The 14,225-nt window shown below is 56.8% G+C and overlaps 1 protein-coding gene across 6 annotated transcripts in view; it reads left to right on the forward strand.

Annotated features, from left to right (window-relative positions):
• The window catches only part of FARP2 (FERM, ARH/RhoGEF and pleckstrin domain protein 2), a 93,025-nt gene extending 78,808 nt beyond the window's left edge, over nucleotides 1-14,217 (forward strand). Inside the window, exons 17-28 of one of the 6 annotated variants that reach the window (XM_070463707.1) lie at nucleotides 2,483-2,564; nucleotides 3,466-3,715; nucleotides 4,477-4,607; nucleotides 7,632-7,700; nucleotides 8,233-8,322; nucleotides 11,170-11,190; nucleotides 11,331-11,413; nucleotides 11,992-12,110; nucleotides 12,332-12,495; nucleotides 13,131-13,238; nucleotides 13,341-13,492; nucleotides 13,719-14,217. In XM_070463707.1, coding sequence (XP_070319808.1) covers nucleotides 2,483-2,564; nucleotides 3,466-3,715; nucleotides 4,477-4,607; nucleotides 7,632-7,700; nucleotides 8,233-8,322; nucleotides 11,170-11,190; nucleotides 11,331-11,413; nucleotides 11,992-12,110; nucleotides 12,332-12,495; nucleotides 13,131-13,238; nucleotides 13,341-13,492; nucleotides 13,719-13,788 — 1,339 coding nt within the window. In that variant the 3' untranslated portion in view covers nucleotides 13,789-14,217. Of the gene's footprint in view, nucleotides 1-2,482; nucleotides 2,565-3,465; nucleotides 3,716-4,476; nucleotides 4,608-5,648; nucleotides 5,683-7,631; nucleotides 7,701-8,201; nucleotides 8,323-11,169; nucleotides 11,191-11,330; nucleotides 11,414-11,991; nucleotides 12,111-12,331; nucleotides 12,496-13,130; nucleotides 13,239-13,340; nucleotides 13,493-13,718 lie in introns of those variants that run through there. The other 5 variants (XM_070463708.1, XM_070463709.1, XM_070463710.1 and 2 more) reach the window with 5 other exon arrangements.
• The last annotated feature ends 8 nt before the right edge of the window (nucleotides 14,218-14,225 follow it).

Here is a 14,225-nt window from a genome sequence, read left to right on the forward strand (position 1 = left end):
TCTAATGGCAGAAAGTGAAGAGGAACTAAAGAGCCTCTTGATGAAAGTGAAAGAGGAGAGTGAAAAAGCTGGCTTAAAACTCAGCATTCAAAAAATGAAGATCATGGCATCCAGTCCCATCACTTCATGGCAAATAGATGGGGAAACAATGGAAACAGTGAGAGACTTTATTTTCTTGGGCTCCAAAATCACTACAGATGGTGACTGCAGCCATGAAATTAAAAGATGCTTGCTCCTTGGAAGAAAACCTATGACCAACCTAGACAGCATATTAAAAAGCAGAGACATTACTTTGCTGACAAAGGTCCATCTAGTCAAAGCTATGATTTTTCCAGTAGTCATGTATGGATGTGAGAGTTGGACCATAAAGAAAGTTGAGCACCAAAGAATTGATGCTTTTGAACTGTGGTGCTGGAGAAGACTCTTGAGAGTCCCTTGGACTGCAAGGAGATCCAACCAGTCCATCCTAAAGGAAATCAGTCCTGAATACTCATTGGAAGGACAAATGCTAAGCTGAAACTCCAATACTTTGGCTACCTGATGCAAAGAACTGACACACTGGAAAAGACCCTGATGCTGGGAGTGATTGAAGGTGGGAGGAAAAGGGGAAGACAGAGGATGAGTTGGTGGATGGCATCACCAACTGGATAGACATGAGTTTGAGCAAACTCTGGGAGTTGGTGATGGACAAGGAGGCCTGGCGTGCTTCAGTCCATGGGGTCACAGAGTCAGACATGACTGAGCAACTGAACTGATACAGACCTTGTTGACAAAGTGATGTCTCAGCTTTTTAATATGCTGTCTAGGTTTATTATAGCTTTTTTTCAAGGAGAAAGCATCTTTTAATTTCATGGTGGCAGTCCACCATCCACAGTGGTTTCAGAGCCCAAGAAAATGGTCTGTCACTGTTTCCATTTCTCCCCCATCTCTTTGCCATGAAGTGATGGGACCAGAATGCCATGATCTTAAGTTTTTTGAATGCTGAGTTTTAAACCAGCTTTTTCACTCTTCTCTTTCACCCTCATCAAGAAGCTCTTTAGTTCCTCTTCACTTTCTGCCACTAGGGTGGTGTCATCTGCATATCTGAGGTTATTGATATTTTTCCCAGCAATCTTGATTCTAGCTTGTGCTTCATCCAGCCTAGCATTTTGCAGCAACTGCATAGAAGTTAAATAAGCAGGGTGACAATATACACAGCCTTGATGTACTCCTTTCCCAATTCTGAACCAGTCTGTAGTTTTAAGTCCAGTTCTAACTGTTGCTTCTTGACCTGCATACAGGAAGCAGGTAAGGTCTCTGGTATTCCCATCTCTTTAAGAATTTTCCACAGTTGTTGTGATCCACACAGTCAAAGGCTTTAGCATAGTCAGCAAAGCAGATGTTTTTCTGGAATTCTCTTGCTTTTTCTATGATCCAACTACACTTTTTATAATATACTATATGCTTTGGTGCACTCTCAGTCATATCTGACTCTTTGCGACCCTGTGGACTGTAGGCCACTAGGCTCCTCTTGCCATGGAATTTTCCAGGCAAGAATACTGGAGTGGGTTGTCATTTCCTTCTCCAGGGCATCTTCCCAACCCAGGGATCAAACCCACATCTCCTGTGTCTCCTGCATTGGACAGGCAGATTCTTTACCACTGCACCACTTGGGAAGCCCTATGATCCAATGGATGTTGGCAATTTGATTTCTGGTTCCTCTGCCTTTTCTAAATCCAGCTTGTACATCTGGAAGTTCTCGGTTCATGTACTATTGAAGCCTAGCTTGAAGGATTTTGAGCATTACTTTGCTAGCATGTGAAATGAGCACAATTGTGTGGTAGTTTGAACATTTTTGGCATTTCCTTCTTTGGGATTGGAATGAAAACTGACCTTTTCCAGTCCTGTGGCCACTGCTGAGTTTTCCAAATTTGCTGGCATATTGAGTGCAGCACTTTCACAGCATCATCTTTTAGGACTTGAAATAGCTCAGCTGGAATTCCATCACCTCCACTAGCTTTGTTTGTAGTGATGCTTCCTAAGGCCCACTTGACTTCACACTCCAAGATGTCTGGCTCTAGGTGAGTGATCACACCATCATGGTTATCTGGGTCATGAAGCCCTTTTTTTTTTTTTTTTTTAATGAATACCTTTTTTGTACAGTTCTTCTGTGTATTCTTGCCACCTCTTCTTAACATCTTCTGCTTCTTTTAGGTCCATACCGTTTCTGTCCTTTATTGTGCCCATCTTTGCATGAAATGTTCCCTTGGTATTTCTCATTTTCTTGAAGAGATCTCTAGTCTCAGGAGATGATCCTTTTTTGCCTGGTCACTACCATATCAAGGATGGTCAAGATATGACAACAGTCTCTGTCAAGTATGGCCTCCCCCTCAAAGCCTCTGGGTGCTGTTTCGAGCCTGGGACTCGCCATCACACTAGCAGTGAAAAGAGCATTTCTCACAAGCTGTCCAAGGTTTTGACCTCATTTGTCCCTCTGCTCCAGGGAGGAATCTTCTAGCACCCAGGCCACAGGCAGTCACCAGCGCATCGGGGACATCCTGCTCAGGAACATGCTTCAGTTAAAGGTAGTGTGGGCTTGTGTGAGGCTCTGAGCGTAGCAGCTGGTGGTGGGGACACCAGCTTCCTCCTCAGGAGAGTGTTCTCCTTAGAACAACAAAAGGCAGGACAGACTTCCCCTCAGGTCAGCTCTGCCCTCAGGTCAGGACACAAGCCCTTCTAAGCCGTCTTCCTCTCAGTCAAGACACGAGCCCCTCTGAGCCGTGTTCCTCGGAGCGCTATTTCCAGGACGGGCTTTCCTCAGGTCAGTGCCCCCTCAGAGCAGAGCTCCCTTCAGGCTAGGTCCTCTCGGAGCTGCCTCCCCCACCCCAATGGCAGTCTCTTCAGGACAAACGCCCCTCAGGATCGACAGCGCCCCGCAGGGCTGCCTCCTGCCTGGCCAGGGTTCCCTCAGCCCGCGCCCCTCAGAGCCGGGAGGCCGGTGCAGCTGCTCCCGCACGCTCGGGCCCCGAACACTGGGAGCCCGAGGTACCAGCTTCACCTGCGGCTGCGCCGCCCGCTATCCCAGCACTGGGGCCCTGGCTCTCGCGCGACTCGCCGTGCGCTCCTCCCGGAGGCTTCCAGCCCAAACCCTGCCCCGCCCCTCAGGTTCCGCCGGGCTCCGCCCCACCCCCTGAGGCCCCGCCCCGCAGGGGCCTAGGCGCCCCTTTTAGGCGTGAGGTGAGCGCGTTTTCCCCGGACGCGCCTCCCGGCTTTCGGTTCTCAGGGCGTACTGTGAGCGCGTCCCGGAGGTGGCGTGAGCTTAGACCCACACGCGCGCACCGTTTGATAGCGCTTACCTGGCCCGGCGGCCGCCTGTGCGGTCAGCTGAGACGCACGTTCTGGGGCAGCCCCCCGGGGGCGCGGCTCCGAGGGGCTGGCCGGGCAGGGCCGGGGCGCGCGCCGCCGCTAAGTCCGTCCTGCCCGCAGGCGCTCACCGGCCACTTCCAGCAGCTGCAGGAGGTCCTGACAGAGCTGGAGGCGGCCAGCCGGCGCCTGCGGAGGCTGGAGGCGCTGCGCCGCGACTTCGAGCTGCAGAAGGTCTGCTACCTACCGTTCAACGCCTTCCTGCTGAAGCCGCTGCAGCGCCTGCGCCACTACCGCCTGCTGCTGCGCCGCCTGTGCGCCCCGGGGCCCGGGGACCCCGGCCCGCACAGCCAGGACCGCGCCGACCTCCGCGGTGAGTGCCGCCTGACGCCCCGGTCGCCGCCGGCGGAGCCTTCCCCGAGCCCGCTGGGACAGGGGAGGGCCGGGCGGCTGCTTCTAAACCAGAAACTCGGGGAACACGCTCCTGACCGAAGCATCTGACTCCGTGGACTCTGCCGTTTCTCACCTGTTAAAAGGACCAAAGAATAAACCCTGATGCTTGTGACCTACCAATAGGACTGGCAGTTGCAGGGTAAACTTAGAGCAGGAAATCACTGCCTCTCAGGTCAAGTCACCACTGCCACTAGACAAGCCGGAGAGAACGGGGCAGCGCGTCCTCCCACGGGTCTCCCAGTCCTGAGGACAGAACAGATGCTCTCTGATGTACAAGGCAACAAGGACCCTACAGTGCCCTTCCTCTCCTTCCTGAAAGCAAGTGGTGTGTTTTTGCTAAAAAGGAGAGGACACAATTGTCCCAATGGCTCTAAGCATTTTAAGGGAAACGTGAAAGAAGAGCCTGTGTCAAATGAGGGCCCACAACATAAAAGAGCTGTTTCTAAAGACTGTCCTGTCTCTTCACCGAGCCTGGGTGTTGGCCGGGAGCAGTTTGGGCTGCATGAGTCCAGGTTTCAGGACCCACACTTGCTGTCCCTGGCAGTCCTGAGGAGTTTGAGCACAGTGTTCCCTGGAATTAAAACCACCTTTAAAATGTCACAAGCTGGTCGGGGGAGGGTTTTGTCCCCACCCACAGCCCACCTGCCCCTGCTTATTGTAATGAGGGACCTGTCCACACAGATGCCCTCCAGGCCATCACGGAGGTGACCTCCACGCTCCAGCACAGCCTGGTCCAGCTGGAGAACCTGCAGAGGCTGACAGAGCTGCAGCGGGACTTGGTCGGCATAGAGAGCTTGGTCGCTCCCGGCAGGGTGAGTGGCTTCATTTAAGAACGTTTTTTGAGCTGGTTACTTCACTGTTTTTGACTGAGACATAATTCAGAGTATGTGATTCCATAGTTTTTTGTATATTCATGAGGTTGTGCCACATCGCCACTAATTCCAGGATATTTCATTCCTCGAAAGAAACCCCACCCCTGCTCGCAGTCACCCCACCCCTGGTTCGGCAGCTGCTAATCGGCTTTCTGTCTCTGGATTTCCCCACTGCGGGCGTTTCATACACACGGAGCCTCACAGTGTGTGGCCTTTTGTGTCTCTCTTCTTTCACTCAGCACAGTGTCTTCCAGGTTCATTCGTGTTGTGGGGCGGAGGCTTCATTCCTTCTTGTGACTGAGTATCAGTGTTCCATCTCTGGAGACGGCGTATTTTGTCTATCTGTCATCTGCTAATAGACACTTCGGTTGTTTCCACTTTTTGGCCACTGTGAATAGTGCTTCTCTGAGCACCGTGTACAAGTCCTGGTGTGAACATGTGTTTTCAGTTCTCCTGGGCACACATGTATAAACCTAGGAGTGGAATTGCCAAGTCACATGGCCACTCTGTGTTTAACATGTTGAGAAATTGCCAAAGTTGTCCCCAGTGTCTGCAGCATTTTACACGCCCACCAGGAGTATGTGAAGGTTCTGATTTCTCCGTATCTTGTCTTTTTGACTTAGCCATACCGTTCTGACGGTATGCAGTGGCATCTCATCATGTTTCGATCTGCATTCCCCTGATGGCTAACATCAAGCATCTTTCCTGGTGTTTATTGGCCATTTTCTGTGCCTTCTTTGGAGAAGTGCCTGCTCAGGTCCTTTGCCCACCTTTCAATTGGTTTGTTTGTCTCTTTACTGTTGTGAGCTTCCCTCTCATCTCTGAATACCAGATCTTTACCAGAATATGATTTGCAAAATATGTTCTCCCATTTGGTGGGTTATCTTTTCACTTTCTTGATGGCATCATTTACAACATGGAAGTTTTTAATTTAGCTGATGTCTAATTTGTCTGTTTTTTCTTTGGTTACTTGTGCTTTAGGTGTCATAGCTAAGAAACTATTGCCTAATCTAAGGTATGAAAATTTACCCCTGTGTTTTCTTCTAAAAGTGGTCTATGTTTTAGCTCTTAACATTTAGACGTGATCCATTTTGAGTTCACTTTTGTATATGGTGTGAGATAGGGGTCCAACTTCACCCCTTTCCAGGTGGGGGTACAGTTGTCCCAGCACCTTTGTTGAACTGTCTTTGTACCTTAGTCAAAAAGCAGTGGGCGTGGAGTGAGTTTATTTTTGAACTTTCAGTTTAATTCCATGGGTCTCTATGTCTACTGGGCTGCTTACTTTTTGTCATTAATAGCTTTTGCTTTAGAAAGAATCCACCTGCAATGCAGGAGACCCCAGTTCAATTCCTGGGTCAGGAAGATCCGCTGGAGAAGGGATAGGCTACCCACTCCAGTATTCTTGGGCTTCCCTTGTGGCTCAGCTGGTAAAGAATCCACCTCAATGTGGGAGACCTGGGTTTGACTCCTGGGTTGGGATGATCCCCTGGAGAAGGGAACAGCTTCCACTTCAGTATTCTGGCTTGGAGAATTCCATGGACTGTATAGTCCATGGGGTTGCAAAGAGATGGACACGATTTTCACTTTCACAGTAGTGTTTAAGGGTTGCATGGGGATGTTTTCTGCCTCCACACACACACGAGAACATGGGTGTATAAGTCCTGTTTTCTGTTAGCCTTATTAGAAGAAGGTCCTGAGAATGTGGGATCGTGAACCGAAGGAACGAGACTGAAACAGGAAGGTCCTGCCGTCCTGGAGCCGGAACGGCCTGTTCCCTCTCCCACCCAGACCACCCAGCTCCCCAGGGCTGCTCGCAGGGCCGGGAGCTCTTGTTCCTCTGGTTTCTTCGCGTGCCCCAGGAGCCTATTACTAGACGGACACATAAACAGGAGCACCCACAGAGCGAGGGCGAGCTCCCCGGGGAAGAGGCCTTGCTGCCGTCGTCACTGCTGCTGTGACAGAGACCTGCTCTCATCACACCGGGGTGCCCGGCCTCCCCGGAGCGCAGCACATCCCTACCTGAGGAGCAGGACTATGGACTGGATGTGGCTGATAAGGGCCCCGGGATGCACGAAGCGCCAGGGTGCAGGAATGTGGCAGGCCCACCCGCCAGTGCTGGGGCACAGGCGCTGCAGTTCTGGGGTCTCTGGAGGCGATGGGGCTGCTCTGCGGGCAGGAAGACGAGGCTGCTGTGGTTCCCTCCTCCTCCGTGGAGCTGGCCCCTGGCTTGGGCCAGGATTTCTGGATCAAGGTCTCCTTACGCCCTCGCCCAGTGCATCTGAGGGAGCTAAGGCCGGAGTCCTCTGGGGTGTTCTCGGGTCACAGCCCACACTGCCCCCTGAAATAGTCCACAGCAACTGTCCAGGGTCCCTGGGCTGACCCTCCAACCACGGTGCAGGCCATCAGGGGTGTCTGATGCCTGTGCCCCCAAGGCACAGGTGGGGCCTGGCCTGGCGGTGAGGGGGCCCGAGTCCTGGGGGAGTGGGCTGCGGGACACAGGGGACCCCACCAAGCTCAGACCACTAGAAGTTCTCACCCCAGCCACGGCACCTTCACGGAGGAATCCTCTGGTCAGGCCACAGGGCGACTGCTCACGAGCCCCTGGTGATTTTTGTGGGAACCTGGTGTCCGTCCTCCTCCCTGCCATTCTCTAGCCGCCCCGCCTGGCTTTCCCCAAAGCTGAACTCGGTCATCTCCATGGCAGAACTTTCCAGAAGCACAGCAGTGCCAGCCCTCAGCACAACCAGCCTGTGGCGGCTCAGACATGGGGCAGTGGGTTAACCAGCAGCAGGAAGGACGCGGGGGGCCCCGGGGAGCAGACAAGAGGGAGGAGGCTGGAGCGGCAGGCGGGCTCCCGGGCAGGAGGACGCCATGGAAGGGCTGCGAGGGGCGAGGGGGCGCGTGGAGGGTGAGGAGCCATCTGCTGGGCACCCTTGGCCGGCACTCAGGACCCCTGTCTTCCAGGAGCTCATCCGCGAGGGCTGCCTCCACAAGCTCACCCGGAAAGGCCTGCAGCAGAGGATGTTCTTCCTGGTAGGTCGGCAGGTGCCGTCCGGGCAGGGCTGAGCCGTTGGGGCCGTGAGGGACGCGGGGATGCCCCAGGCCCGTGTGGTCAGGGCCTGTGAGGGACGCGGGGATGCCCTGGCCCACCCCCCTCCTGGTTCTGGGTTCTGGGCACCTGTCTGCAGCCCAAACTAAAGCAGGAAGGTAGAGAAACCCACGCAGCCATGCTGCAGGGACGCCCTGCTCACGCCAGTCCGCAGGGCCTGAGGCCTCCGGGAGTCCCTCACGCCCAGCTGGAGGATTCGCCCCCTCCTGCGGGAGGGCCTCGCAGGACCACCCCCCACTCCTCCACTGGCACAGCAGGCGCTGGCCCAAGAGGCCTGCCGTTCACGTGGCTACTGCTCACCTCTGGTCAAAATGACAACGGTGTGGAACAAAAAGCCCCTTTTTAGCAAAAATCTCCAGCAAGCTGAAAAACCACACGCGGGCCCTTGGAGTGAAGCTGGCCTGACTGTGGACACTTGTTTTTAGAACTTGCTCACCTAAAGCTCTGGCCCCTCAGTTCTCAGACGTGCTGCTGTATGCGAGCAGAGACGCTGCGGGGAGCAGCCTCTTCCGGATGCGGGGCCTCCTCCCGCTGCGCGGCATGCTGGTGAGTGCGCGGCGCTGGGCGGGCCGGGTCGGGCTCACAGCCGCTCCCCGCCATCCCAGGGGCTCACACAGCCGCAGCCCCGATCACGCCCACCTGCACCTGTAGGACCAGGCCCAGGTCCTCTAGGACTCCACCTGCCAATCCCAGGGAGCCCTGTTCCTTGGCAGGAGAGCCCACAGAAAGCCTGGTCCAGGCACTGGGGCCACAGCACTGCTGGAGGGATGGGGCTGACACCATGTCTAAGAAAGCTAAACCCCTCATCCCTAAGATGCTGCACACTTTACTTCCTTGATTTTATTTGTACATCTCTTCTCTCAAACAGACAATTTTGGTTCCTTGCGGTGCCATAATCTGCTATTTCACACACACACAGCGTTAAGGCGGTGACACAGACGCCACCACCTGGACGGGTGGAAAGGGGGCCCGAGGCCAGCACTGGGCTCAGGGCAGCTCCTGCTGGCCGCCCCCAAGTCCTGCCATGCAGCCCGGTGACAAGGCACATGCCACACGACCAGTGCTGTCTCCACACCACACGCCCGCCGCCACAGGGCAACGTGGGGCGTGGACGCTGACGAGCAAGGTGCCTCGTCCTAACACGAGGCAGTCTGTCCTCTCCGTGATCACCGCTTTCTGTGGTGAGACACCCCCGCAGACACTGACTCCCCGCTGTGTGAACCTCCCTCCCACCTGGAACCCATCTGGGGACCAGCAAACATGGGCGGCCGAGTTCAGGTTTCTGCCGTGAGGACGTGCTGTTGGGCAGCGAGCCCCTCGCTGCGGCCCCACCAGGCCCCATCTGCTGCGGGTGGTGGGTGGGCTCTCCTGTCAGTCCAGCTCCGTCCTGCCACTTTCCCCCTCGTGGCGTCTGGCCCTTCTTGCCGCCCTCTGCGCGCCGGGCACACGTCTCCTTCGAGACAGTGCCAGAACTTCCGTAGATGTCTCTGACATTTGTTCAGCTTTTCCAACTCTCAGCATGAAAGGGTCAGTCTGAATGACCTCACCCGCCATCCCTGGAAGCAGATCCCCTCTGTTTTGAAATGTGAAAGTGACGTCTTCATTATAGAAAGAAGCTGAAAATGCCAAGTGAAAATCAGTGCTCACTCTGCCGCCTGGCAGTGAGAACTGCAGGCCTTTGGCCGTCACCCGGGAGTGTGTGCCACAGGCTGGCTGTGACCGGTGCTGGCCCTGCGTGGCAGCGCGTCTCAGCAGCCCCTGCTTTCACCCCTGGCTCGAGTCCTGAGCACTGGACCAGGGAGCCAGGCCCCAGCTCATTTAGCCAGTTCCCTGCACTGGACACTGCTGCGTCTAGATTTTCAGGATGAGAAACAGCACCACCGTTTTTGTCTTTTGACACATCCTTAGTTAGGTCCTTGAGATAAATCGTGTGAGCTGGGGGCGCTCTTGACTGTTACTGCTACGCGGCTGTAAGAGCAGCTGGCCGGGTGACCTTCCCATCAGGTGCGTCTGCACCTGCCTCTGCCCGAGCCTAGGGCATCGCTCCACCTGCCAGTGTGGAGCCTGGTTCATGCAGTTCGTGGAGTTTCTAAACCCTTCTAGGCCTCGGGTGCTTGCCAAGCCAGTCGTTCCTTTCACTCTGCCTTCAGTTTGGTTTTACCTCGGAGAATTTAAACTCCATCCAGATGCAGATCGTGTTTGGCTTGCTCCTAGAACTGCATGTGGCACGGAGGCCCTACTTGTTGAAGGAGTGAAGGTCGCCGTTTTCAGTCAGGCAGTCTGTCCATCTTTTCCTCTAGGGTTTCTGTCCTTGCTACGGGCTCAGAAAGTCTTTCCCACACCAAGACCGCGCTGCCAGCTTCTTTCCTGGTACACTTATTTTCCTAACTAATCTGCCTAAAATTTGTTGCTTTGGATGTTTTTAGATTGAGATGTAACATTCTCTTTTTGTAGTCAGCTTTCCCATTATTTGTTGAATCCTTCATTTTTTTCACTGATCCCAAGGCTGCCTTGATCATATAAAACATTCTTGTCTTTACACTTGGATTCTTTCTGGAGGTTCTGTTCCATTTCTGTCTGTCCCAACACCTGTCTACACTGTTCTCATTAGTGGTGTGGTAAGGGTTAGTCACCACATCAGAAGTTCCTTCTCGTATGTGTCCTTCTGTTTAAAAAGTTATTTGCTAATTTCAAGTATTTAATTCTTCTGAGTAAACTTTGGAATCATTTGGATGAACTTCCTCAAGGAACATGATTGAGATTTCTGTTGAAATTGTATTAAATTTAGTTAACTGAGAGGAGATGCCATCCTGCGAAGCCTTGTCCTGCTGGCTACCGCCGCTCATGTTAGTTTCTGACCTGTAACTCCCGCGTGGGGCTCCCTCGTTGGCGTCCCATGTGTTTGGGGGGTGGGGGTAGGTCAGCTGTAGCCAACTAGTCCTGGGGACAGACACGCCGCGCTCGCTCCTGGCTGTGGAGGGAAGGCTGCCGAGCCCTGGCCGGTGGACAGTCACTCCCTGTCAGCACAGTGTCCTCCGCTAGTCTCCGAGAGGTCTTATCAGACACGCAGGACTTTGGCAGAGGCACTCCAGCACATGGAGACGGTCACCCTTCTTCCTCCTTGTGACACAGTGGATTCTGGCAGTTAGCTTCGTAATGTCAAACCGTCCTGCATTTCTGGAACCACCTGGCTTGGTATAGGACAATGTCTTCTCTCTGCCTTTAGGTCCAGTTAGGGAGTACTTTTTTCTGGAGTTATGTAATCCCTTATCATAAAAGTTAGTCTGTGTGCTTTTCTTTGAGTCTTTGTTAGGTTTTGGTACCACCATATATCATGAACTGTCTCTCTTTTCAACAAAATGCTCAACGTCTCTTCCTGTGCTTGATTTTCAGCTAATAGTTCTGGACCCTCCGGTGAGTAGTTGGGTGCCTGAGGCCCTCAGCTCGTCCGCCTGGGTGGCAGGCCCCCCGGTAGCCCTGGTAGTCAGCAGGGGCCTGGTGCACACCTGCGTGCAGCCCCGCTCCTGCTCCAGACCCCTGCTCTCCGCCCACAGGTGGAGGATCAGGAGAGTGAGCGGTCTGTCCCGCCCTGTTTCACCATCTGTGCGGCTCAGAAGACCATCGTGGTGGCGGCCAGGTGAGGGCCCCCTTCCCCGTCTGCTCGTGGGCTTCTGTGCCGTGCGTGTCACGGTCACCGGGACATGTGTCCCAGTGAGCACTGCTTCAGGGGAGCAGCTGCACCCTAGGTGGGAGCGCGTGGCTTCTGAGACCGTCTCCAGGACGGCCCGGCACCGCGGGCTGCCCCTGCCCCCGGTCACATCCCCAGGAAGGAGACCCAAGTTCCTGGCGGCCCGTGTGGGCCCTCGTGGGGATTGGCACTGAGCTGTGCCTGGCCCCGCACCTCCCTGCGGGTCCTGGCTGCGTCGGAACACGGGGCACTCGCCTCCCACCAGGAGACCTTGGCGGCTTAACCGTGACCCAGGCTCCAGGCGCCCATTTCCGCACCAGAGCCTTAAAATTCCATGATTCAGGAACATAACACAATGTGGGCAGCCCCAGAGAGCGTGGTGGGTTAGGCTGAGCCATCAGCAGCCTCCGCCAGCCCTTGGGACCCGCAGCACAGGATGCCTGGGGGGAGTGGGCAGGCCCCCCAACTCCCTGCCCCACCGCGGGAGGGGGCCCTGCCCCGCAGCTGAACCTTAAGCCTGCCCGCAGCACCCAGCTAGAAAAGGCCAAGTGGCTGCACGACCTGAACACGGCCATCGACGCAGCCAAGACAGGCAGCACCCCGGCCCCAGCGCCCCCGGCCCGCATGCTGTGCCCCCTGCCCCGCGGTGAGTGCTGGCTGAGCTCCTGGAGACCAAGGTGGCTTTCTAGGGGCGGGACTGGGGGTCACCGGGCCAGCCCACCTGCTATGCCCGCATGCCCTCCTTCCATGGGGCACGTTCGGGGGGCAGCGGGCGTGGGCGCTCTGGCAGGGCATTGCGTGGTTGTGCTCCCTGCCTGCCACTGGCTGGAGCACCCATGTCCTCAGCCAGGGCCGGCCTCTCCCCAGGGTCCCCCAACGAGGCCTCCCTGGAGCCGGAGCCTGAGGACGAGGCTGGCGGGGCCCAGGGCTCCGTGGCGGGAATGGGCCAGCGCCGTGCCAACACCACCGTGCATGTGTGCTGGTGCCGCCACACCAGCGTGTCCAGGGCCGACCACAGCGCGGCTGTCGAGGTACGGCCGGGCGCCCCTGCTCTGCTCCCTCCCTACAGAAGCACCCAGCTGGCCTCCGCACCCCTCAGCGTGGAGCCTGGCTTGTCGGGCCCCTGGGCGCGCCCTCAGAGCAGATGGGGGCCAGGCCAGGGAGCAAGCAGGCAGCGGGCAGCTCATGGGGGCCTGCCGGACGGGAGGTGACCTGGGTGCTCCTCTGCCGTCTGTGCCAGCCCCGGGGTCAGAGACACGGGGCCCCAGACTGAGGAGCAGCCCGTGCTGTCTCTGGGCTCAGGCCTGGGGCCATGCCCGTGAAGCCCAGAGAGGGACGGGGCACCAGCAGGCCGCAAAGGGGCCCCACAGAAGGGCACGCGGGCTCCACGCCAAGCGGGGTGCTGCCCCCAGCCTGCCGGGTGGATGCCACTGTGGGCCTGTCCCCGCGTCTGTCACGGGGCACTGGGGACAAGCAGCGCCGGGCTCGGCCAGCCTGTCCCTGCCCTCTGGACTGCTAAACACTGAGGCAGGTCCGGGGAGGCACCGCGTCCCTGCCCCGCAGAGCACAGGGAAGCCTGGGGGCAGCCCTGCGGGACGGAACCAAGAGGGTGGCCCTCTGTGGCCAGTGGTCCTGGGACACTCACATCCACAAACATTTCCTTCAGAACCAGCTTTCTGGATACCTGCTGAGAAAGTTCAAGAACAGCAGTGGCTGGCAGAAACTCTGGGTGGTCTTCACCAATTTCTGCTTGTTCTTCTACAAAACCCATCAGGTAGGTGGGGCCCTGCCTGTGGGCGCTGCACCCTCACGGAACCGCCTATGGGCGGGCAGGGGCTGGGCACCCACCGAGTGACCACGGCCCGCCACCTTCCAGGACAACCACCCGCTGGCCAGCCTCCCGCTGCTGGGCTACAGCGTGAGCCTCCCTGGGGACACGGACGGCATCCACAAGGAGCACGTCTTCAAGCTCCAGTTCAAGTCCCACGTCTACTTCTTCCGGGCCGACAGCAAATACACGTTCGGGAGGTGACTGCAGAGGCGCCTGGGCCCCCAGTCCCGCCTCGGGGCTTTCCTGGGACTGGAGGGGGGCCGAGCGCTGCTGCTGGGGTTTAACAGGCCCCGAGCCAGCCCTTCCCTCTTTACTTGGGGTGGTTCTTGGGAAGGTGTTTGGGCACAAGCCCGCTGATCTGATGGCCCTGCCTCCCAGGCAAGCAGTTGGTGGGGTGGCTCTGACCTCTGCGCTTCCTCTCAGGTGGATGGAGGTGATACAGACAGCCAGCACCTCAGCTGAGAGGGCTGGGACCCCCGAGGAAAAGGCCTGAGGCCCACCCTGCCCAGATGAAGAAGCCGAGCAAGCAAGCAGGGCTGGCATGCACCCCACGACTGCCCGTCCCCACCCCGAGACTGGCGGTGGCGGGCGGGCTTCCTGGCAACACCCGGCAGCGAGTGCTCCCCAGGGACGCAAGCCAGCGCCTGGGCTCAGCAGGGCACCGGGAGAACGTGCACGGTGGGTGCGGGCCAACTCTGTGCGGGCAAGGTTGGCACTGCCCTGCCCTCACCCACCTGCCCTCCTCCTGCCGGGCAGGGCCTCCCGACAGGCTGGGTGATGGGGGGTCCAGGCACAGAAGCATCCCTGGTGCCCCCCCAGCCCACACTACTACAAAGTGGAAAGCAAGCCCCACTAATTTATCATTCCAAGGAGTGTACGGTGCTGAGACACAGAGTGGCTGAGAATAAAGGGTCTCCCCCCAGGTCCGTG

This window comes from Odocoileus virginianus, unplaced genomic scaffold, assembly GCF_023699985.2.
Source record: "Odocoileus virginianus isolate 20LAN1187 ecotype Illinois unplaced genomic scaffold, Ovbor_1.2 Unplaced_Contig_5, whole genome shotgun sequence".
Classification (NCBI taxonomy): Eukaryota; Metazoa; Chordata; class Mammalia; order Artiodactyla; family Cervidae; genus Odocoileus; species Odocoileus virginianus.